Source organism: Platichthys flesus, chromosome 3 (assembly GCF_949316205.1).
Source record: "Platichthys flesus chromosome 3, fPlaFle2.1, whole genome shotgun sequence".
Taxonomy (NCBI): domain Eukaryota; kingdom Metazoa; phylum Chordata; class Actinopteri; order Pleuronectiformes; family Pleuronectidae; genus Platichthys; species Platichthys flesus.
The window spans coordinates 23171372-23197355 of NC_084947.1; the positions used below are offsets into that span (position 1 = coordinate 23171372).

General features: G+C 40.5%; 1 protein-coding gene and 1 pseudogene across 1 annotated transcript; one reads left to right on the forward strand and one right to left on the reverse strand.

Annotated features, from left to right (window-relative positions):
• Positions 1–852: 852 nt before the first annotated feature.
• Positions 853–13941, reverse strand: ncaph (non-SMC condensin I complex, subunit H). The gene is made up of 18 exons (XM_062379976.1): positions 13829–13941; positions 12632–12854; positions 12352–12442; positions 12071–12163; positions 11448–11565; positions 11184–11326; positions 9960–10149; positions 9723–9805; positions 9136–9329; positions 8873–9018; positions 8004–8110; positions 6562–6681; positions 5212–5319; positions 4499–4642; positions 4114–4224; positions 2597–2673; positions 1716–1791; positions 853–1201 (listed from the first exon to the last, which is right to left on the reverse strand). The coding sequence occupies exons 2-18, from the start codon at positions 12847–12849 to the stop codon at positions 1142–1144; spliced, it is 2079 nt and encodes a 692-aa protein (XP_062235960.1). The 5' UTR covers positions 12850–12854; positions 13829–13941; the 3' UTR covers positions 853–1141.
• A 1301-nt stretch (positions 13942–15242) lies between these two features.
• On the forward strand, positions 15243–19896 carry LOC133934015 (growth hormone secretagogue receptor type 1-like; annotated as a pseudogene).
• Positions 19897–25984: the final 6088 nt, after the last annotated feature.

Consider the following 25984-nt stretch of genomic DNA (forward strand, 5'->3'; position numbering starts at 1 on the left):
ATAACCGCAGATCACCACAGGACTTCTGGAACTCAAAAGTGTTTCTCAGCAGTGACTCCTCCCTGTCCCACAGCTCCTTGACGTAATGATGTTAAGTTGAGTCCCACCCAACCAGCATCACCAGCCCCGACCAACCGGTTTCACCTCAGCCTTGAGAGGCTGAAATACGGATTAGCTGCTGTTGTGTCAGACAACTGCTGCCGGCTGCTGAAAAATAATCCAGGCCCATCCCACATTTTCAAATGTGTGTGGAGATGTATTTATCTCAATCTGAGAGTAAGTGTGTGTAATCAAATCAATAACTGTGTAAAGGAATATTTTAAAGGTAGGGTCGGTAATTTATTATCTTTTTGAGATCCTTTTCATAAGTCGTCTGAAAAAACAAACCTTGTAAATTATTTTTTTAAGTTATGGACCTTTAAGGTTCAGTGTGTAGAATTTAGTGAAATCTAGTGGTGAAGTTGCAGCTATATACCCCTCACCGCCCTCCATTCCAAATATGAAATAAACCTGTTTTGCCTTCAGTTGCCTTAAAGCTCAAAGGTGTTTAGTTTGTCCACTTTGGATGACTGCAAAAAACATGGCAGCCTCCATTGAGAGGACCCGCTACCAATGTAAATATAAAGGACTCATTCTAGGGTTAAAAAAAACAATAATTTGACAAATTTAGATGAAACCCACTTGTGAAAACATCACTAGGATTATTTGATATTCAATTTCTGCCAAAAGATCCCTTTTGGCAGATCCCCCTAAATCCCCCTAAATCTTACACACTGAACCTTTAAACATGTATTTTAGAAAAAAAATCCCAGTGTTTGCATAAACCTCAACAGGGCATTTTAGGAAAAAGTCTTTATTTCTTTTGACAATATATTTTTTTTTTGCAGAGGTTGACGAGTTAAATTATCTACACAAAGCATTGATAGTATGAAAATAAAAGGAAAGTACTCTGAAACAAGATTCATTTTTTGAATAGTTTGTTCAGTGGTTCATTTAAAATGAATAAAAACAAAATACCTAAACAGGATAGCATCACAGGGAAACATCAGATATTACACAGAGTAAAAAGAGATGAATAAGTAGAGAATGGCACAAATAAATAGCAGTGATTCTCCATCAAACATCCCATCATTATATCTTCTCAGCGGCCTTGTCTGATGATGATATCTGACATGTCATCCACCTTCACCAACTCCAAATTCTGTTAAAAACAACAGAAAAACTAATTGTAATAAATACTTGTTATAATAACACATGTAATATGTTCACACATATTGGTCCTTGTTCATTTTTACATCTTTGGTTTTAAGTGTTTTATGTGATAACATGAAAGAAATGCTGCGATACCCAGTAATATTAAATTAGAGTGACAAACTATTCATTCAAATATCAAATGGGATTCATAATTAATAGAACATATATCAAACTTCTATGGAAATGTCAACAGAACAAGCAACAGTTTGACTTTTCAGAAAATATGCTTGTTCACTTCCTCATGAGAGTTAAACAAGAAGATGATTATCACTCTTGGGTGTGTGTTTGTGTGAATGTGAAGCAATGAACAGGAGGCATTGCTGCATAAAGCAGCTTAAAGCAACACCAACACTAGAAACAGATTGTTGTACATGCTCTCCAAACATAAAACAAAAAACAATACACAATATATAGAACTGTATACAAAGTAATGTTTACTATTGAAATTGTATAACACTGACCTTTTCATTGGCGAGATGAAGCAAAGCGACAAACGCCAGAGGGACCGACAGGTTCTGGGCCATCGTGTTAGGCAATCTGGACAGAGACAGACAAGAGACACACACACACACACACACACACAATACAGTTTACACTTGTTCATTCACCTGGTGCCTCGAAGGAAGATGTCCTTTTTTGCTGCCAGATATTTCATCACCGGGTTTGAATGATTTACATCTGTCAGGCTACTTTGGAAATGATAACACAGACATCTACGTTCAGACCAAAAACTACTTTTAATGGAAAGTAGCAAAATCCTGCACAAAATGTGATGGTTTGATGTCAACTGCAAATTATCATATTCACGATATAATTGCATTATATTTGCTGCTCCCCTACAATCGCTGGTGCATATACAGTATTTTGATAGGGTCAAATTAACAAACAAGCTGTTTTCATCGAATGTTTCTGTTTCTATTGTTACTCAAAGGAACACTTATGAATTTGTGCCTGAAACTTGGCCCATTAAAAGTAGAGGCTGTATTTGAAAAGTTAATCATATGGTTGGGGTATACAGGGGCATTTATTTATTATTTTAAATTTTAACATTCATCCGCAAGTGCTTAGCTCTGAAACCAGGAAAGACACTTGCCCAATACTTGGTTAATTTGTATTTCATTAACCAGCAGTTATTTCTAATCTTCTACTCTGCTAGTTGTTGCTGTTTTCATAACAGCGACTTTGTGGATTAAGAATTATCCAAATCCACAGTTTGGTTTATACCCCAAATGTAAAACATAGCAAGAACACATATTTGCACATAATGCTGTTATGGTGAGTGCAGCTCAGTCATTATTATTTTTCATTAGTGGTGTGCCATGGCGAGGTGGTCTGCTGTTACCTTTGAAGCAACGTCTGTGTAGTTTGACTGAAGACTTTCTCCCCACACACCTCTGATTTCTCCCCTGTCTCCACCACCTGCAGAGAAAATAAAGGCGCATCTAATCACATTGACACGAACACACAGCATCAAGGAGAACGGAAGAAACAGACGAGCAGCGTTTAAAACATTCAACTGATGAATTTAATATCTACAGACCAGACTTTAAATATTTAGACAGCTGCTTATTTGTTCCTTCAGGCTCTCTGCTTCAGCACATGCAATTTGAAATGAAACAATAGATAATACATGAAAGTGCCAAGTCTCAGCTGTAATTTTATAAGGTTCTCATTATTATTGAAAGAACTGTATTAAACAGTGTGCTCTTAACACATCGTAATGAGCCCACACATGGCCTGATTTGAGAATGGTCATTTAGACTGAGGGGAAATTTTCGGTCAATATAATGGGGAAAGAGGTAAAGAAGATAATAAAGAGGCAAATAAAAGCAAAAAATCTATCTGAGAACATCAAAAAGTTACAAATGTGATTGGTCTCGCAAAATCAAGTCGAGTACCTTTTAAATCAGGACGCAGGGGAAAAAATTTGAACAATCCGACAGTAGACCAAGGACACCAAGTTTTGTGGATGATGAAACATTTCTTTCTGCATGGTGACCTTGTGGACTGCAAAGCAAGTCTAGAATGCTCTGGGAGATCGTCCCCAGGAAAGATACTAAAGCTGTTTCCAGACATGAACGCAGCACTATGACCACACAACTGGGTCCAGACTTTCTCCACAGTTTTTATTTCACATCTGCAAAAGGCAGCTGGAGATTTTACACTCAGACCCCTCCACAACAACCCAGAATTCTCCTGAGTGTTCATGTGAGGGGTGGCGCAGCAGGCAGAGGCAGGACGTAATGATTCATTCTGCTGCAGAGATCAAATTTTCTTGACATCTATATTTGTTTTTGGTTTGTTTTTTTACCCTCATCTTTCCCTCTATTGCTCTGAAACATCCTCAACACACCCACTATCTCTCTGTGAATCCTGCGGGGATCTCCTGTTGTTTTCTCACACAAGCTTATTGCGACTCATTATCTGGATCAGGGGGCTAGGAGGAGAAAAGTCTGGGGCTCTCACTCGAACATTTTTGTTCTCACATACAAACTCAAATGCATGTCTGAAAGCATCTTATGTGTCTTGGGTTATTTATAGATGTAAGACTTCAGGCACTGACTGCAAAGGATTTTCCACAAAATATCTTTCATGTTCATGCTTATCTGTCAATTTCCTTTTCAAGTTAACATTTGTTTAATGGGAAATATCTCCCACATGGTTCTTTCTATATTGTCGTATACCTTTTCAAATTAAAAGCTGAAGAAATGGAACTTTGATGTTATATCCCGTTTTTATATAATTTAAAGTTTTACGCAAAAACAGAGCCTGAAAAACTTAAAACTTAAGTAACTATCCTCATATTTACAGTCCATAAAATAAAAGCTGATACATGGCTCCTTTGTCAGTGTAAATTACCTCTGTGTTTTTTTCTGGGCTCTCAGTTAGGAGAGTCCACATGCTGGTCTTCAGTCTCTTCATGTCCATTTTCTTTGCAGTCTTAGCATAGTTGATCTCAATCTTGTTGACCTACAGGAAAAAGCAGACCTGAATTATACTCAGCCCATAGCTTTCAGACTTTCAGAGTTACAGCCTGTAATTGAGGTCAGGAAGTTGAACTCCATTGTAAGGAAGATCATTTGACTTATCGAACACGATAAAGCAGCTTTATTACCAGACACTATTGTGCAATATCGTGTCTTGAAGAGATTATTATAGAAGCTATAGAGCAGAGGGAGTCTACTTAATAAAAGCCAAAGACCCATACACAGTTTAACCTGCACTGAAATCTTGGGTTACTCACCCTGTGTGGTTCGGGTACTAAATCATCCTCCCCATACGTGGAGATGTTCTCCAGATCTTGAGATGGTGGAGGCAAACTGTCACTTGAAGGCTGTGTATCGTCTGAACCGGCAAACCCTTCAACATCATCATCACTGTCACCACCCTGAGGAGGAGGATGGACAAAGACACAAGGATGAACATTTAAGACATGGCTACTAATCAGTTTCTGCTGTGTCCAAGCACCTGTCAATGTCGACAATTCTCTCTCGTGACTTTAAAATATTAGAAGCTCTCAAACTGAGCAGATTCAACAGTATAGTGCCTGGTAGTTCAATCTGGTGTTCATGCAATGGCAGCATTGACAGGATCTGACATACCACAGATTTGATGAGTGTCAAGTATCATATGTTTAAAAGATCCATCCTGCTCACCCAATCTCGGTTCCTCTAGTAGGCCGTACCATATACTACGGCAAAGGACAAAACCCCCAAAAGAGTTATACAGATGCCCCCGAGCACATCATCCGGGAAAAGAATGGTCATAACATAATATTTAAGCTACGGAGGCTTGTTGCATCAATGTCCTGGCTGCACAGTAGTAACACACATCATGAGTCATGATGCTTCCTGCTTGAGTTTACACATGGTATATTTACACACAAGTAGTGCTGCTCAATCACTCAACAAAGTCTGCATACAATGTAATCTTGGTCATAGGAAGGTGGTTTCAGACCTGGAGACCTGGACAGAAGTTGGCTGTGTCGTTGGCGTTGTTGTAGTCATAGTCTCCGATACCTTCTCCAAGCTCTCCAGACAACCTCTTCTGGCCTTCTTGACTCAACTAGGGGATTCAGAAACAAATATATCATTCTCAATAAGACAACAATGATCTCTATATATTCATTGATATTAATGGGATATCGTATGGTTTCTATAATTTTATGAATATTTGTGGATATTTCTCGAATGTTTGCATCAATTGAAGTGATAATGATGCCTTACTCCAACTTGCATCTGAGTCCTGTGGGATATCAGAGCTTGAGAACAGTAGTGACAGTATAATCTTATCCCGACCCAAACTATGGGTGTCAAGATATCCCACTATTGACGATAATGCCATAAATACCTTATGAATTAGTGATATTATGTTAACAATACACATATGAAAATATTGTTTTTGAATCAATCCAACACTGTCGTAGGTGATCAATTATAATTATAATTTCTTCCATTTGGTTGAGAAAATCCTACCAACTCTCAATGCAGTAGTATGGCGCCATTGCAGAAAAAGCTGTTTCTGGCTCACATTTCTGTGTATATGCATGTATTTGTGTTTGTGAATTATTAATTCCAAAATGCAAACTTGTGAACTAAATTATTTGTAGGATGATGATTTATTTTTGGTAAGTAAACCAAGGAAGCTAAAACGTTAATGATTGTGTCTGATGCCACCCAGAGCTTTTCTAAGAAGATCTGTAGTGCCAGTAAAGCTTAATAAGGCAATGCACGAGGGATGAGCAGATGGCTCATGAGGTTCACGTGCAGCCTACGTTTAAGTTTGACAGAACTCAAAGAAGCTGTTAGTGTTTCGAAGACCTCTTTTTTATTATAAGTGGACCACACAGTAATTTAATTTACTTGCATATTGTATTTTATTCAATATGAGCACCATGAACCTTTTGTATTGTAATTTCTTTGTTATATCCAGTTGATTTATTGTTTTGTTTGTACGTTGTTTATTTACAGTATAGTTTTCACGGGGTGACTGAGGACGGATTTACCAGAGAAGTGCTCCAAAAAGTAAACGCCCATTGCAAAGAACCGACCTGTTGTTGTGAGGAGAGCTACAACCTTGGTGGATTATTTTCACCACAAACATTTTTTAGTGAAAATTTGGTACCTATAAATATTATACTCTAGAGCACTATAAAAGCTACTGTAAACGTAATCTTATTTACATTCAGTGATGACGAAATAACTAAATTCCCTGTTGGTCTGATTCTATAAACAAACACTGAATTCTGTGTTTGTGCATCTCTGCTTTCACTGGACCTGTCTGCTTGCAGGAGTTGTGAGGTCTCACCGAGCTGGAGGGTTTGAGGCTGAGCTGGGACAGAGTCTCTGGGGGAAACTGGAAGTCTGCTGGTAGAGTTGTCTTCTTATTGCTGGCACTGAGGGCAGACTTACTGTTGGTGGTGGCCGCCTGTGAAGGGAACACAGACAATGTTAGATTCAGTTCAGATACAAAGAGTCTATTTCATAAACTCATTAACTTAAAACTTTAAAGATCTTGGTCAGTCTCTCATAAACCTACATAGAGTCATCACTTCTTGCAGATTCTGTTTTTGCTTCACTGAAGTGGATACTAGAGCTAATACAGTCCCGATATAATCTGTATTGTGGAGACGGCGTATGTGCATAGACAGCATGGTTTCATTTATTAGCTTTAACTACCACACCGCTCCTGTGTCTCAAGCCATCATTTAATCAGGCACAAAACAAAAACATAGTTGTTGCATTAATGTATCAACTGTAGGGAGTGTTAATATTACAAATTCAGCTCATCTTCATTAAGTATTCATGCTGAGGCACCCACCACGAGATACAGATTCCATAAGCCCAGACATAAAAGACCCCAAGCCGATAACTGTGATACCTCTGCATCACAAATAATTCCCATAGCACTGAACGCCACATTGCTTTGGCTATTACACGATAGCCTTAACTCCTCTACATTTTGATTGATTAAACATGTTAATACCGAACACCTCCGACTCTCTGAGGTGATAAAATAAAGCTCTGGATTGTAGAGCCATAGAACATTAAACCTTTTGATTGTCAGTCGACAATCACCACCAATATTTAGAAAAATGATGATTGTAAAAGAAGTACAGTCAGGATCATCGTTAAGAGGAACTGTGTAATGACGAGGCATGTTATAACTCTTCCTGCAGGTCAGCCAGCTGGCAATGTCCAGAACAATGTGATGTATTCTGTTTTAACTTTATGTGGCAATAAGAAATCCTGAATAATATGTGATTATTTGATTACACTAAACAAGTTTAACGACAGACATCGTTAGTCGTAGTTAACATGGACAGGGCAAGTATATTTTCTGTTAGTTTCTCTGGAATAAATACTAACTGATATTTAAAAGAGGAGTAGTGTCATTCCCCCTCATCCTTCCAAATAAAAAACCCATCACTCAATTTTTGTAACGTTTAGAGATTTAGATCTGAATCATTGCTGTTTCCTGTACCAACAAATCAAGTAAATGTTTCTTCATTACAGCAGGATTATGATTATAAACTGTTAACCTCAGACTTAGTTTAATCCAATATAGCAATGCTGTTTAATTCTCCTAGCAGTAACAGAAATTTCTCCCATCATAACCTACTGGTGATTTGTATAAATATGACCTTATAAACATATATCCTCGTAAGCTCAGAACTTCCTTAAATACTACCAACCAGGTAACACACAATAATGCCAGTACCATTCGCTGAATATGTAAAAGGTTTTTACCCTTGTGGTGCGGAAGAAGGTTTCAAAGTTGACATCCTCATTGAAATCTATTTCAAAGGTCTTCTTGGGCTTCCTTTTACGTGTCTCCTTGTCAGGCAGATGGTCCACTATAGGAGATTGAGTACATGGAAAGACAGACATAATTATTACTCTGCCCACAGTGCAGGGACAGAGGACAACCAGTAGAATCATCTCAACTCATCACAGCTTTAAGAGAAAATGTGAGCCAAAAAAATAAGACTAGTGTCTTTACATTATGCTGTTAGTATAGCATAGCATCAGAGTAAAGTTATGCTACATTTAAGGCACCACATACAAAGGGATGGTTACTATTCATTTATCTCTGTTTATGATAGACACAGTCTTTTCTAATGAGTGTTGTGCATAATATATTATTATTTGGTTGATTTACTCTTCTGTATGTCCTGGCAGAGGGATCCCTCCCATTCAGCTCTCTGAGGTTTCTATGTTTTTACCCCACTTAAAAGTGTTTGTTAGATTTTCTTGTTGATGGTTAAGCGCAGAGGATGTTGCATCTCGTTCAGCCCTGGGAGGCAAATGATATGTGTAAATATGGGCTATAAATAAATACAATTTTATTGATTGACAACTCACCAAGACTAAAATACAGTCTGGTTTCATCCATAAAAACAAAAAGTAAAAAAAGAATAGAATTACAGTACACTGAGGCTTATTTATCGCTTACCACAACAAATAAAGGGGAACATTTTTTTTGTATTCTCATGGAGTTAGAGTGCTAGTATGCCTACAAGTTAATGCTTAAATAACAATAAGTAAGCTGACATCTCAGCTCTACTATGACACCAACATTATCTCTAGTTATGTCTTGATACATGAATTTCACTCACATTTGTGCTTTGGTTTGAACTGCCAGTAGCCTGGTCCAGCCCACGTGGCCATGGTCTTGGGGCTGAAGTATGAATACTCCCTTGGCTGAGAGGACAAGTGCATACACATGGTGGCGATGTCTCCCTCTCCGATGGGAATTACATCTCTGTAACACAACCACCACAAAAAGCAATCAAACACACACACACACAACTTCAGTTAAGAGACACTCAGTGTTGGTTTTGATCCAGTCGGGCTACTACCCTGCAGCAGAGTATCTTACCTTCCTTTGCCAGAACCAGAGGCCTCACAACCCTCTTTGTGCTCCTTGGATCCCTCCTCATTGTCGCCAAATCCTTCCTCATAATCTGCATCAAAGTCTGGGCCATCATCATCTTCTGGTTCAGGCTCGGGCTCAGCATTCACGTCAAACACATGATCTCCTTGATTCATCTTCTCAAGGAGCTGATTCATTGTCTGAAAGAAGTGCACAGTCAGACAAGTGGCACACAGAGATCTGACAGTCTCTGCAAACGCAAGTTTGTGCCAGAGAAAACTCTGAGTTCATCATCAGTGTAGTCTTTGGATTATGTTGACAAGCACGTTAAGAGAGAACATTATGTGATGTATGAAATGGTTGTTGACTAAGTTAGTTGAGACTAGCTTGGTGTATCAGAGTCCAAACAGGGAACTTATGAATGGATGGGGTGAAAGGTTGGAAATCATGACTATTTCTCAAAATGTTTACCAAATTATGCTATAGTTTCCTGGGGAAATATCAAACTAAAACATTTGATTACTCTAATTACTCCTACAACAGACACAAGGAAATTGCGGTCAGCACATGTTGAGAGATGATGTATCTCTGACCTGCTCAGGGTTCCAGCTAGTGAAGGAGAAATCCTGCAGTGAGGGGCAGATGGAGCTTTTATCCTGGGAACGCTGCAGTCCGGCTGGCAGAAATACAGAGAACAGAAACATGAGCTTCAACATTTATAGTGAGCAACAGATTAAAAGATTAAACATGATTAGGTGACACTAAGGTTCAGAAAAACACCTAATGGGACAGTGTTCAGATGCATTTTGGGGGTTGGTAAATGCTTTTACCCTTGAACGGAGAAGCAGAGACTCCCTGTGGAGGTGGAGGAGAATAAGAAGGTCTTGACTGTAGGAGGGTCATGTAGGAGGGAAAGAGCAACTCGCAACGACTGTTCTCACTGAAGAGAACTGACAGGAAGACGCCGGCTGTGCTGCTCTCATCGAAGGATGAGGCCATCCTGTGAAACATGGGGTCCACCTAGAAAAGAAGGGAACAGTTATTTGATCATGTTGATGACCAAACTGGGGTCAAGAAAACCATCCACAATGCACTGACATATAGAGTAGAGCTCTATGTCTATATTTATGTTATTGTTTTTTGTTATTTTAGGATAAGAATCAGCATGGGTCTGGGAAGGCGATGCAGTCATTGTGGGGGGGAAGAGAAAAGGACATTTGCAGAAATAATGAATTGCTTTGTGACTCATGTCAAATAATTAATCTTAATTATCGGAGATAAAATCATCAGTCATAAGTCAGACTCTGGATATATAAGATTACTAATTTTGAAAGTAAAATTTTGTGATTGCAAGGAAGTTGCCACGGTTTACAGCTAATTAAATTGACCACAAAGCTAAAGAAAGTATATCACACAAATGACAAAAACTGGCTAAACAGCTAAATGCCACAAATCTGAGGTAGACAATTAAAAAAAAAGTACTTGTGAGGATTAGGTAAATAAAACAGATGACGGATTAAAAATAATTATGAAGGATTTTGTTCCACTGTCATTACTTATAATGGCTGTTGCATGAAATGTGTCTGATTGTTGATTAAACAAAAGAGAAATAAAGATGTGGATTTAGGCTATTGAACTCTCTACAACACTGATGATGTGCTTTGATGGTTATTGGTTACTGCATTAAAACATAAACACCTTGACATTTCTTAAGTTTTATCTGTCTGATAGATTCACTTTGCTCTCTCGTCATGCTCGCCCTCTTTCATTTACAGATTAGCTCTAACTTGCTCCCCCAGTTAAAATGCAGGAGTTAAAACATTTTGACTGTTAGCATGTATTAAATAAACACCATGCTGCTCTGGAGAGATAAGATATGTGGGGCAACTTTTAAATGCATCTTTTTCTATTGAAGTGCAGCAGCAGACAGTTAATGGAAATAATAGGTATATAACTCTCCTACTTGCATTTGGTCCAACAGGTGAACTATCACCCTTTTGGAATTATCTTGGGTTTCATTTGAATGTGTATTGTTTGGTAAAATGACACCGTACCTCACACTTCCTCTCAGACTCAGCGCTGTTGATGTTGCTCAGGTTCTGCTCCACTGTCCTCTTCGGAGGCCTCTTTTTCTTTGGCTGCTTCGCCGTCACTTCAGCTCCATCATCATCCCTGTCCCCCTCATTCAGAGCATGGTCTGTTATCAGACAAAAAGCAGGGATAGCGTTTTCAATTCTGAAGTAAAAAGCCAGAGAACTTCCGTACTAGCTCCATACAGAGTATTGCAATGAAAGAAAGTCCAGTGCTGAGGCTCTCACCCTCTCCAGGTTTGGTTTCAGCTCCCAGACCACCCAGCACCCTGTAGGCATCAGCATGAACAGCATCCACCCTCACAGCATAGATTTTTGTACTGGCATCCAAAGTGCCAGCTGCAACCTTTAGTAAGGGGACACACACATAAACAAATACACTACTGTTTAGCATAGCAGTCACAGCAGGATAATTTGGTCTTTATCAGAGAGTAAGTGGATCGATTTCAGATCAGCCATAATACAACGTTAAATAGACAGTATGCTTCATCAATACATTAAAACTGAGCTAAAGGCTTCAATGCTCGACTTTATACTTGTGTATAAAGTTAACAGGTAATATAATACAACTTTAAAGAAGACCCACCGGCACAATATCAAACCTAGGTGTCCTCAAAGTAAATCACTTAGATAGTTATCACTGCTGCAATGTAAGATACATCTTTCATACTTTTCTGGCAAAGTTTTTTTTTCTACACTTTTCATACCTACACTGTTAACTGGGCTCATAGCTACAGCAGATACAACAGGATTTATGTGATTCTATTTAATTAAATCAATCAAAACAATTCAAGACCTTTTGACAAACTGAATTATCTAAGGATCTTGGAGTTGCTTATAAAAATTCATACCTTGAAGTTTGTGAGCTCTGAATCCTTCTGTTTGAGAATATCAGCCATGTAATCGATCAGATGCAGGCCAAAGGCATTTTTGGTGGTGATTTTCTGCAACAAAGAAAAATATATTCATTTGATTCAGTTTTTTTTTTTTATATGTTCATCCTTTTTCAACCATAGTTAATGATACTAAATATACAGCAAAAGAAAAACATTCATACATTTTTCAGAGTGGATACAGTTAAAATGCACGCTGTTAATCAAACACTATTCCTGCACAGTGAAGGTATACTCACATTCTCAGTGGACAGTTTTATGCAGGTGGAGTAATGCTCCGAGATCTGTGCATTTGATAACTTGGGCACGGCAGCAGGAGTCCCTACGGCGCTGCATACAAAAATGAGATTATCTTTAAACTCTTAAGGTACATATTACAGGGCAGACAGAAATTTACTGTTACAGCTGCAGATTTTAGAAATGAAAGACAGCGAATATTTATACTTCTCTATACTGAGTATTACATGATAAGATGATCAGTAGAGTTGTGCAGATTTGCTAAACCTTACTCTTTCTTACCTATGAGACGCAGAGTCATTGATGGAGGAGTCACAGGCACTTTGAAGGTCAATGACTCTTGACCTTCGGCGTTGACGACGTTCCTGCTCGTCATCGTTGCCGGGGAAGGCTGCCAGCAGCGGGGTGCTGCAGGCAGCAGGGGACAGGCCCTTGTTCTTCATGGAGGAATTGGACCATCCTGCGCGTACCCGGGAGACGGGTGTGGAGGCTGCACTCATCTTAGCTAAAGACAGAGAAACAACTTTAACCTTCCAGAAAATGTAATGCACAGAAAGATCAAAGGTAAAAAAGGTAGCTGAACATGCTAAGAGGTAGGTGAGTTTCACTAAGGATTTATACAAATTTGAATGTTCCACAACATGTGCAGATGACACAGATTTTTCTATATCTTAAATACTTTCACTTGACTGACAATACATTCTAAGTTGTGAAAAGAAATGAAGCTTACAGAAAAACACAATATTTTGAGACCTCAGTACGTACATATCATTTAAAAGTTTTCAATCAAGCTGTGAAAAAGTGGATTTGCAGTATTTGGTTACATGTAAACAAAACGACTTGGGTGGAACTTGCAATAGAACCTCACATGGAAACAATCATTTTTGCTGGTTGAGTGATACTGTATTTATACCTCAGAGTACAGTTGGTTTGAATTTTATCTGTTCTAGCTTTGAGTCTAATTTAATTCCAACAGCTCCCTTATGCGAGGGCTGCACTCTTTATTATAAATATGATTTATTATAACTTCACAGGCATCAATGTTAGTTAGAACTTGGTAATGTAGGTGACATTACCAAGATCTAACAAACATTTCCCTCGCCCCAGAATGTGTTGTGCGTGTGCTGACTTCGTGACTATAACTTGATTCGTGTTTTCAGATTTGAATGAGCTGAGACCCAGCCTGAACGTCACATAAACAAAGGGACTCCACGGTTATCCGAAAAGTGCAAAACAAAGAGGTACTGGCCATGCTAACGTTAGTAAGTTCACTGACTAATAACAAGTTGAACCTGAACTGAACACCATGAGAAAACCTCTGCAGCAACTCAATGGGGGTCGCCCCCTTAAAGTGCTGCTAGGCATAACAACGCTAGCTTCGGTTAGCATGAGCTAACGTGAACGTGTTGTCCCCGTAATTTTCTGCGAACTTATACACAGAATCCTGGCGGTCACACTTGTTTTATCCACTCAACCTACCTCAGGGTGTCTAATATCCGACGGAATGTGACTGCGGGTCCTTACAATCCGTGATGAGCGAGTGGAGCGCAGAGCAGGCTGCACTTTGTCTTCCTGTTCAGCGTTTGAATTTTTGCGCCGAACGGTTTACGTAACAGCGTTTACGTCATGACGTTTAGCCGCACCCACGCTTTTTTTAGGTTTAGGTTTCACTTTATTATCAGACAGAGTGTATTGTTTTCACTGCACATTTGTGTGTGTATGTGAAACACCAACCACAATCAAATATAAGAGATCAGAGTCCAAAACCCCCAAAATACTGAGTTTTATTAACTAATTACCTCTCAAGTATCACTTTATTATCAGCAAAATATGTTTTTGTGTGTAACAACAACAACAATAAATGAATTGATCAAAATGAATGGAAATGATTATGCTTTGTGTATCTGCTCTGCATTTTGAATGTAAAGATCTATGTTTAAAAACATTTATACAGACAATTTGATGATTACATATCTGGTTTAGGTGGAGGACACTGCTGTGAGTTAAATGAAAAAACAGTGTGACATGAAGTTGAATGAAAGTGCCATTAACCCAGCATTTATTGTATGCATAAACTTACATATCATTACATTACATTTCATTTAGTTGACGCTATTATCTAAAGCGACTTACAATAATTGCATGCAACCCGGAGGGTACAAACCCAGAACAACAAGAATCAAGAAAGTACAATTTCATCAAAATAAAGCAAAACTACAAAGTGCTTTGAGTAAGTGCCATTTAAGTGCTACTAAATTTGTTTATTTTTCATTCAAGATTCAGTCGGAAGAGGTATGTTTTTAGTTTTCGGCGGAAGATGTGTAAACTTTCTGATGTCCGGATGTCGATGGGGAGCTGGTTCCACCATTTAGGAGCATTAAGACAGCAAACAGTCGTGATTTTGATGAGTGTTTAGCTCGCAGTGAGGGAGCAACGAGTCGATTAGCCGAAGCAGAGCGGAGTGAACATGCTGGGGTGTAACGTTTGACCATGTCCTGGATGTAGACTGGACCTGATCCGTTCACAGCATAGTACACAAGTACTAGTGTTTTGAACCAGATGTGGGAAACCACTGGTGGCCAGTGAATGGAGCAGAGGAGCGGAGTAGTGTGAGTGAATTTAGGTTGGTAAAAAAACAGTCAAGCTGCTGCATTGTAGATGAGCTGCAAAGGTCGGATGGCAGTAGCAGGTAGACCTGGTTACAGTAGTCTAGGTGTTAGATGACCAGAGCCTGGACCAGAACCTTCTGAGTGCATGTCCAGTGATGACTGGACATGCCTTCTATATTTCAACTTGCACACTTACACTACATTGAATTCATTGTATGTGAAAACCTGCTTGGCAACAAAACCTGATGCAAATGACATGTTTCCTCCTGTTGTCAACTCCTGACATGGAAACAGGAAGGTAAAGTGTGAGATGTTTCAGGACAAAAGTCCCCTCATCCCTCTTTTCTTGTTCTAATGATTTGTCCGCTGGTTCAGACGTTTGTCTTCGTTCTTCACCTTCACTCTCTCCAGCTGCTCCACTTTTCTCCTCCACTTCCTCGCAACAGTCTCCAGCTCGTTCTCCATCTCACTCAGCTCGTCAAGCCAGGTATGATTCTGTGGAAGCTCATCTCTTCTTTGTTTCTGTCTTAATCAACTCGTCCTTGTGTCTCACGTCGTCCTTCAGCTACATCAGTTCACTTTTCAGTGGGTGAACTTGCTCTTTCAGAGACGTGTGTCCTGAAAGTGAGATGTATAAAATCAATAGTAAATATATATGTGTGTCTGTTTTCCAGATTAAAATATGCAGTACATTTTATTAAAATTAATCTGCAGAACTTTGCCGCGAAGTTTCAGCAGAATGATGCAAATGAATTTTCGTTATAAAAGTTATAAATAACAGTCAAATATTCCTCCCATTTTATGCTGATATGATCACTGGGGCTGAAAATGATGCTGAGCTATAGAGAAAACATTTAGAGGATATCTTATACCTGACTCCATGTTGTTTCTTATATTTTAATACTGCTATGAAAATTTCATAGCAGTTTGGGAAAAAACAGAAAAAAATATCCTCTTGTGCCACTAATCATGAGAAAAAAATATTTTGGTGATTTCTTTTTACCATTTTCCAGTGTGGACTGAAAATGTGTCATTTTCTGATTCTATTGAAAATGAATCATAAATATTTCATTTTCTAGTGTGTGTGACAGTGCACTGATAATCTTCGGCCTTCTTGGAAACACACACTCTTCTGGTGGTTTGGCTTCGCCCAAACATGAGAAGCTCCACCTACCTCTACCTGAGCAACATGGCTGTTAGTGACCTGCTGTTCCTCCTGCTGGTGCCTCTGGATATATATGAGGTGCCCTCACATATATCCTATAAAACTTATTTTCACTGTGATTTGACCAGATACTCATGGTTTGGCTGAACATGAAATAAACGGATTGTGTCTCTTCCAGTTCTGGATAGACTGGAAGTTAGGAGTCTTCACCTGTAAGCTGACCGTGTTCCTTGCAGAGTGCTGCATGTTCTGCACCATCCTCCACATCACCTTTCTCTCCCTGGAGAGGTACCTGGTTGTCTGCTGGCCAATCACCTCCAAGACGCTGGTGACACATCGCAGAACCAGGGCTCTGATTGGCTGCCTGTGGCTGGGTGCAGCTGTCAGTGCAGCACCAGTGTCGGTCATTGTGGGAGTGGAGGACGTGAAGAAAGTGGATCATATAGGAAGAGAGGTTGAATACACAATGTGTACTACCTCAAAATCCTCATTCTCCTCAGGCCTCGTGTTTTCCATGAATATTCTCTACAACCTGTAAGTCCTGGTACCCCTGTGCACCCTGGGACTGGTCTACATCCTGATTGGACGGACTCTGAGGCTCCGTCCACTAAGCAGCCGTAAAGACAAGAGTCACCGACACACAGTCAGGATGCTAGGTGAGAAACACAATCCATCACACACCCTTAGGTTCTGAATTTAGCTTTTACTAAACACAACTGACAAAGGCAGACGAACAGATTTAATACTTTGTCTTCGTGTCGGCTTGCACATCTGGAGCCAGAGTCAGAGCTGTATCACCCAATAGATAATCAAAACTAGATTTACCAGAAAAAGAACTCACAATTTTTATGAGAACCACATAAAATGACAAAAAACATCGTTGAGAATATATCTGAAGTGTATTTTACTTTTTAGATTGGTCCATGTCCCGCCTGTTACCATAAAGGAGGCAGGCAAGGTGTAGGACCTGCAGCCAGCCACCAGGGGGCAATTCAGATGCTTTGGCCTTACTTTTGGGGAGCAGTCATGTAGTCCATGGGTCAATTTATGGGCTGGATCACAGCAACACGAGTAGAAAGGCTCCTACAGATGCTTCCTTTCATATCAGAGAAAGCTCTGATGAGTGAATCCTTCCAGGACCAACATGTCCCAGGACTCATTGCACTTTGGTGACGAACAGTATCAACTCAACTAACGGCTCACATGTTAAAAACCAAGGGGAATTAAGCTTTCTGTCGTGTCCAACTTAAGGACAGTATCGTTTCTTTCTAGAAAAGGAGTCTTGTCAAAGTTGATGTTAAAGAAAAGAAACTGCGGACGCAGTACTTACATGTATACAATGTTTATTACATGGAAGTATTAAAGGTCAGGACGAGCTCTAGAAACTCGGCGATAGCCACAAGCCAATAGTGAAAATCTGCCTTGCCTCGGCCAGGCAAAGATTCTTATAGGGCAGGTGTTTACCCCAAAACTAGATTGAAAATGACGTCACAAATAGGGGCCCCTGAGTAGAGACATTGTTCGTACCTTGCAGTGCAAGCTTCTTCATTGTACAGGTCAACAAGCATTCTCTGAGGGAGAGATAGATAGATAGATAGATAGATAGATAGATTACTTTATTCATCCCCAAAGGGAAATTAAGTCGTCATAGCAGCCGGTACATTTGAATACAATAAAATACAATACAATAGAATAAAATAAAAAATATTGAGGTAGAAAGAATAAATACAGAAACACAAAATAAATAGGTATATAAGGTGCAGTGGCAAGATGATGGTAAAAGTACTGATGATATGCTGGCAATGTTGTTGTTAGACAGTATATAAAAATAGTACAGTATATATAGTATATAATATAACATAATATATATTTATATATGATAGTAATTATACCAATATAATAGCAGTATATAGTAATAATGGCAGCAACAGTATATATAATAATAATAGTAAATATGGTAAACATAATAATAATACTAACATGTACACATGTATAAATATGTGTATATAGACTTATATATACAAATAATATACAAAGAGTATGATATAATATGATATGATATATAGTAGAGGTATAAATATAAGTATTTGACTGTACAATTGATAATAAAATATACTATGAGTGTAAGAATCTGTAGACAGAGTGTGCAAAAGAGAATATTATCGTATAAAATGATATAGAGTATCAATATGGTTTATATTAACACATATCACATATGATGTGAAGTAAGTGTTCCAGTATATGGAGCGAAGTGTTGTACAGTGCAGGTATATTTAGTGCAGTTCTGTGATGGTGATACACATATGGAATAGTAATTAAAAAGTCTGTGACGAAGGAGCCATATGTAAACAGGTCATTGTAGTTTATAACCATGTTAAATGATCCATTAGCTTCACAGCCTACCTGACCAAGGAAGGAGGTGGGTTGAGTAGATCGTGTCCTCTGAAGGTTGCAGCCCCTGAACTGAGACACAGCTCTCTTGTTTAACAGAGTGAGAAATGTATTTTATCACCTGCAGATATTGATGATTCTCATGTCCACTTCCTGTGTCCTTCTCTTCATGTCCATCAGGAGTGATCTTCTTGGCCTTCGTCCTGTGCTGGTTGCCCTTGATCGTCACTCTGACCATGACCTATGTTTCTCAGAGAGACGGTTCTACCAGTACATACAATAACACACACACTGACAGTACAAACAATTACATACTGACTGAAACACATTTTCGTTTTTACGTGTTCGCCTGGTTTTTCTGCCGTCTCAGTGCTGCCATCAACCCTCTGATTTACCACCTGATGTCAGCCAGGTATAGACACGCTGTGCGTAGCCTTGTGAACACGTACTGTCTCACACTGTCTCACCGACTGAGCAAAACGCTCTCATCAGGATACTCCACAACCACTTTGTAATCATATGGTCACACGTAACAACAGTAGAAACACAAGGTAGCTGTGATGATCACTGGTGGTTCTGCAACGACCATATTAACAAACTGAATTCAGATGCTTTCAGACCTGCACTGAACTAAGATATCATGAGCTTTGACTGTAGGAGCAGCTAACACTCTGCTAACACACAGCTAACCCAGCTAGCAGCAAGTATTTACAGATTTTCTGTGACAGTAACATTCAGACGTTTCTGCAATCTACTCGGGATGAGCGAAGACCAGCCCACATCTAGCCCCTGATTGGTTAGTTTAAGGAAAGTCCAGTGATGATTGGTCGGAGTTTGGGGATTGAAAATGAAATAAACTGGGGTGTGAAAAAATAAAATACTTCTGCAAAGATTAAACCAAACAGTCAACCTCCTTTAATAGAAAAGGAATAAAAAACTTCAATCTTTTACCCAATTAAACATGTTGATAATATTTTAGAATAAAAATAATGCATTCAAATAATAATTACTTTCCTGTCAGTTTAAGTTGTTTAATGTTAAACTTTTTTATAACTCCTGGTGATGTACTTACAGAGTTATGTTACCAGGTGTTCTGCACCATCCTCCACATCACCTTTCTCTCCCTGGAGAGGTACCTGGTTGTCTGCTGGCCAATCACCTCCAAGACGCTGGTGACACATCGCAGAACCAGGGCTCTGATTGGCTGCCTGTGGCTGGGTGCAGCTGTCAGTGCAGCACCAGTGTCGGTCATTGTGGGAGTGGAGGACGTGAAGAAAGTGGATCATATAGGAAGAGAGGTTGAATACACAATGTGTACTACCTCAAAATCCTCATTCTCCTCAGGCCTCGTGTTTGCCATGAATATTCTCTACAACCTGTAAGTCCTGGTACCCCTGTGCACCCTGGGACTGGTCTACATCCTGATTGGACGGACTCTGAGGCTCCGTCCACTAAGCAGCCGTAAAGACAGTAGAAACACAAGGTAGCTGTGATGATCACTGGTGGTTCTGCAACGACCATATTAACAAACTGAATTCAGATGCTTTCAGACCTGCACTGAACTAAGATATCATGAGCTTTGACTGTAGGAGCAGCTAACACTCTGCTAACACACAGCTAACCCAGCTAGCAGCAAGTATTTACAGATTTTCTGTGACAGTAACATTCAGACGTTTCTGCAATCTACTCGGGATGAGCGAAGACCAGCCCACATCTAGCCCCTGATTGGTTAGTTTAAGGAAAGTCCAGTGATGATTGGTCGGAGTTTGGGGATTGAAAATGAAATAAACTGGGGTGTGAAAAAATAAAATACTTCTGCAAAGATTAAACCAAACAGTCAACCTCCTTTAATAGAAAAGGAATAAAAAACTTCAATCTTTTACCCAATTAAACATGTTGATAATATTTTAGAATAAAAATAATGCATTTAAATAATAATTACTTTCCTCTCAGTTTAAGTTGTTTAATGTTAAACTTTTTTATAACTCCTGGTGATGTACTTACAGAGTTATGTTACGTTATGTGTGAATTTTCTTTTGTTTTTAAATAAAGATTATTTAAAGAAAACTGTGTGTGGTCCATGTGGTGTAAGAATAATATAATATCTCTATATTTTGAGAGGCAAAGTTTCTGATTTTTGTATTTTTCCTATTTTATCTTGCACACTTACACCACAATTAATTCCTTGTATGTGAAAACCTGCTTGGGCACAAAACCTGATGCAAATGACATGTTAACTCCTGTTGTCAACTCCTGACACGGACAGAGGAAGGTAGAAGTGTGAGAGGTTTCAGGACAAACGTCCCCTCATCCCTCTTTTCTTTGTGTAGTCATTTGTCTGCTGGTTCAGACAATTGTCTTCGTTCTTCACCTTCACTCTCTCCAGCTGCTCCACTTTTCTCCTCAACTTCCTCGCAAAAACTCGTCAAGCCAGGTATGATTCTGTGGAAGCTCGTCTCTTCTTTATTTCTGTCTGACTCAATTCGTCCTTTTGTCTCAGGTCGTCCTCCAGCTTCATCGGTTCACTTTTCAGTGGGTGAACTTGCTCTTTCAGAGACGTGTGTACTCTGTTGATGGCCTCCACCTGAGCAATCGTGGATCTAATGGAGGAGGGGAACATGAGCTGTGCAGTTAAAAACTGTAGCATGCCAGGCTTCTGGAGAAACTGCTCCACCCAAGACTGCCAGACGGAGGAAACAATATCTGGATTGATCTTCATTGGTGGGTACAAAACAATGGTGATGATACTGTAGACGACTTAAAATGATACAGCCAGCTACTGCTATTATTATTATTAGTTACAAAAATATAAAAAACAACTTCAACCTTTATCTGAAGGACAAAAAAATCGAAAATTTTCCTCTTATAACTATATAAACAATTTATTAAATTATTACAAAGAAAAAAAGAGAGAGAGCCGCCGGCCCGGTAAGCTAGCGCCGGTGACATTATGGAGATGATGGCGAGCTCCGGGGTGACATAGCTCCGGAGACGGTGAGATGATGGGGATGATGGTGATGGCGATCGAGCTAACTCTAGCTGAGCTAGCAGAGGAGAGAGTCTCCGCCTCGACTGGTACGGGGGCTTTCCTTCTCTTGGGCCGTGGGGCGGTGTCCGTCATAGAGACTGCATCAGGGTGTGCATCCTCAAGTCCATTAATAACTCCGTACAGATTGTCTAACGCGCACTTTTTGTCTGCCTCTGGCAGAATGTAAACAGCTGTGATTATAACCGAGCTGAATTCGTAGGGAAGGTAAAAAAGGCCGCACTTTTATCGATAGCAGCTCCAGGGGCCTCATGTACTAGGCGTACGTCCTTTTCCACGCTCACGTTCAGATGTACAAAACGTGAAATGACCGTAAAAATGTGCGGTCCCCACGCCAGCTCCAGAGCTGTCGTACGCACGTTTCTACAGCTATTGTTCCTTTGGCGACACTTAGAGGTGACGCTGGGAAACTGGGAAAAAAGGTGAAAACAATGACTCATCAGAGTGATTTGCAAATCAGAGACACACTAATGAACAATTAACACACCTTGCAATTATATGGGTGGCTATAAAAGCATGCGCAATGGATGAAGAAAATAGTTTTAACAATGGCTGTGTTAGCATTGTTAGAGGACATCGCAAATGGTCACATTAAAGCGCAATTTGCAGCAACAGCCGGTTTCCCTAATGTAATTGGAGCTGTTGACTGCACACATATTGCCCTAAAAGCGCCATCACAGGATGAATTTGTTTACGTTAACAGGAAACACTTTCATTCTATCAATGTCCAAGTGATATGTGATGCGCAAATGCAGCTCCTTAACATCGTGGCAAGGTGGCCTGGTTCAACACACGATTCATTCATTCTGACCAACAGCATGGTTGGGAACAGGCTGGAGGCTGGCAATGTACGCGATGGGTGGCTTCTGGGTGAGTAAATGCTTTATTCGTGTAATTGTCCCGTATGTATAAACCAGCGTAATGCACATCTGGGGCTTGTGCACATCCAAATATCATGTTTCTCTGACGTGTTCAGTATTCACGTCAGTAAAAGCGGGCGTAAAGTTAGAAATGTCGCCCGCGGTGCACTTCTGCATTCATTCATTGTGTGGTTTTTACGTTGTGTATTGTATTCTGCGGCTTCATCTGACCCCAGGGGACCGTGGCTACCCCCTAAGAACGTGGCTGATGACCCCTCTTACGAACCCCAACACCGATCAAGAGAGGAGGTATAATGACCTCCATTCCCGACCCGTCAACTGCAACCCACCCCGAGGAGCCATACGGGCCCGGCAGAATGTGATTTCAAGCATGTAAAGAGGCAAAGACAGAATTTACTTTGACACAAGTGTATTTATTGACGCGCTTATGTCACCGAGTACATTTATAAGCCGATCAAGGCGATCATTAATGCCACCGATGGCTCTGACAATTTCTGCCTGTGACTCCAGCACAGCTCGGTTGAGGACACGGCTGGTCGGGTGGTTGGCAGATGATTTGGAGGCGCCGCGTGCAGCGGAGCCGGTGGAGAAACCGGAGTCAGCGGTGACGCTGGAGACGCCGGGGCCGACGGAGGAGACGCCGGGGCCGACGGAGCAATCCGTGCCCTCTCCTTGCTTGTCTATTCAAAAATAAAAGATTAATAGAAGTTATAGAACACGAGTCAAAGTCTTTAATATCCTGGCATCTTTACGCACGACTTATGTGTATTGTAAGCAGCCAATTGTATGACCAGTATAATTACAGCATTTATGAATTCAGCATATTTACCTTGGGGATGATCAGTGTCCCCTTCATGGGCTCCCACCACTCCGGTGAGAGCTGTTTCACCGATCAAAGCGGCCACTCTCAAATCGAAGGGGGAGAGTTCCCCCACTCCCGTCCCCCACCTGTTGCGGTCACGCTTCGGCGGTGGGCAGAAACCCTCCGCTTCACCTCCACCTTGTGGTCTGACCACTTTTTTTTAATTTCAGAGTGTGTGCGCTGCTGAGACCCCACTGCATTGACGGCCTCGCAAACACGCTCCCACTCATTTGTCTTTTGTTTAGCATTTATCCCTGTTGACAGGGTACCAAATAACATATGCTTGCGCATTTCTACCTCGTGGAGCAAAATCTCGAGCTCGGACTCCGTGAAGTTGCGTTTTTTAACTCTGTTCATGGTGCCAGGTGATCGGATTAAGAGGTGAATCTCAGGTCCAGGGGCCTATTTAAATGAAATTGCATATTTAAATGAGGGCGTGGACAGGGAGGAGTTTGGCACGTCGGCATGTGCGCTCAATTCCACGTTGATTGAGATGTACAAAAGAAACGTGCTTGGATCCATGCGTTCGCACACTTTGATACATCTGAATTTATTTGTGCGTAAGACAGTTTCTGGGTTTTGGCGTACGCCAAGTTTCAGTATGAAATCCACGCAAGTCTTAGTACATGAGGCCCCAGGTCTGGTGAGCAGCGTGTAGAAAGCACAACAACATCCGTGCCCCAGCGAGAGTTAACCATCAAGCACACCCCTCCACCTCTGCTCTTACCCGACTTGGAGGTTCTGTCCTGCCGGTAGATGGAAAGTCGGCCGGAGTGGCGGAGAATCAGGCACCATAGGATCCAGCCAGGTCTCCGTGAACGCCAGCACACAGCAGTTTGCGATGTCCCGCTGGAAATTAATCCGTGCGTGTGATTGTCCATTTTATTGTCCAGGGATTGAACATTCGTGAGTAGAATGCTCGGCACGAGGGATTGCAGCATCTCGTCCGAGAACTGCACAGGATACCGGCGTGCTTCCCTCTCTTCTTTCTCCTCAGTCGGCGTATTTGTAAACAGATCGGATGGTAGAACAAAGGAGCCACAGCAAGCACTCTGGTAAGTTGAGAAAAACTCCGTCTTTAACGACGAACGTATATCCAAAAGTGCAAGTCGATCATACTGTATGGCGACATGACATGTGTGACGTCATTAATCACGTGAGAAGTGATAAGTAAAACTCTTCAGTAGGTAACCATGTCCTGGGACATATGATACATTCTCTGATAAACATTAGGATCAAAGTTAGAGTGATTCCATGATCATTTTCAGGGGTGGTTAGGTTTTTGGGTTGTCTCTGTGTCTGTACGTCTGTTGGTACGTCCAAATTCTCGACATCTCAAATATGCCTTGAGGCAATTTCCTCACAATTGGTACAAAATGTCACTTAGACTCAAGGTCACTCTGACCTTACAAACATGAATAAATACTGTTTTCACGTTTAGATTTTTTAATTTGTATCTATTTCATTTAGCTGCAATGAGCTGATGACTCCTTGATATTAAATATCACTGTACGACACACTTTGGATTCACATATCCCACTGCTGCTCCAACTGCCGCCCCAACCGGCGCTCCAATAAAACCACCACCTGGTACCAAAGAAACGTCCAATAGCCCCTCCAATAGCACCTCCAGCCGCTGCTCCAATAATGAATAAGGGAACGGTTTCTACATTTGCCACATATTCTTTGGCTTCAGATCTTGCGTATTCAGTCTTTGGGTCATCCTTCTGAATCTCATCTGTCTTTTTTCTCAGCCTCTTCAAACATCTCGTTGGTGTAGTAGCTTCCTCCATTTCTCTCAACCATTGTGTTGATCTTCTTCAGCAGCTCATGGACCTGAGCAGGATCTTTATTTCTGTTGTTAAAAACATGGTATCCTCCTTTGCACTGATGGAGGAAGTCGCTGAGAACCTTATTTTCACAAATGACGTTTTCTATGGAGATGCCGTCTGTCTCCAGATTGTCTCCATAGGTGAACAGGGCCATGGTGTAACATGCAGCCTGTTCTCCAAACAGCTTCTGAATGATTTTCACTGTATTCTGTTTTCCTTTAGTGAATCTGTCTACCTTGACAGTGATCAGGAACACTTGAGGTCCAGGAGCAGCGTATATGATTCACTTAGCGATTTCCACCCTCACCTCCTCTTCACTCCGACTGATGTCAAACAGACCTGGAGTATCAATAACCTCCAGTTTTTGGCCCTGAACCTCCGCACATGGCGGCCATCTTGCCACTGGCAGCTCGCTCACCCATAACATTGTGTTGTAGTGGTACGTACTTTGAAATAACCATGACTTGCTAAATTTTCAACCGATTTTTAAATGGTTCGATTTGTTATAAATGTCAGAGATGTAGTTATGACACTGCATACTTATGAATAATTATGTTATTTTCAAAAAAATTGAATAATGTTCTATATAGGTACACGATTTCCATTTAAAAATATACATCAAGAATTATTTTATTTTATTTTATTTAAAAAGTTAATGTACCATTACCAACACAATGTTATGGGTGGGCGAGCTGCCTGTGGGAAGATGGCCGCCAAGTGCGGACGTTTGACTGTTGGCCTGCAACGCGGCCGAGAAATCTAGCCTTTATATATATATCTATGGTTACACCCACATGGCTCAGAGTGCAACCAAAGGAAGGTTTTTATACAAAGTGATGAACAGGAAAC

Coding starts and splice junctions, on each gene's coding strand:
- ncaph (XM_062379976.1), bottom strand. CDS start 12,849: ATGAGTGCAGCCTCCACACCCGTCTCCCGGGTACGCGCAGGATGGTCC. Junction 12,443..12,631: donor AATGACTCTGCGTCTCATAG/GTAAGAAAGAGT, acceptor TTTTGTATGCAG/CGCCGTAGGGACTCCTGCTG. Junction 1,792..2,596: donor ACACAGACGTTGCTTCAAAG/GTAACAGCAGAC, acceptor GTCTCTGTCCAG/ATTGCCTAACACGATGGCCC.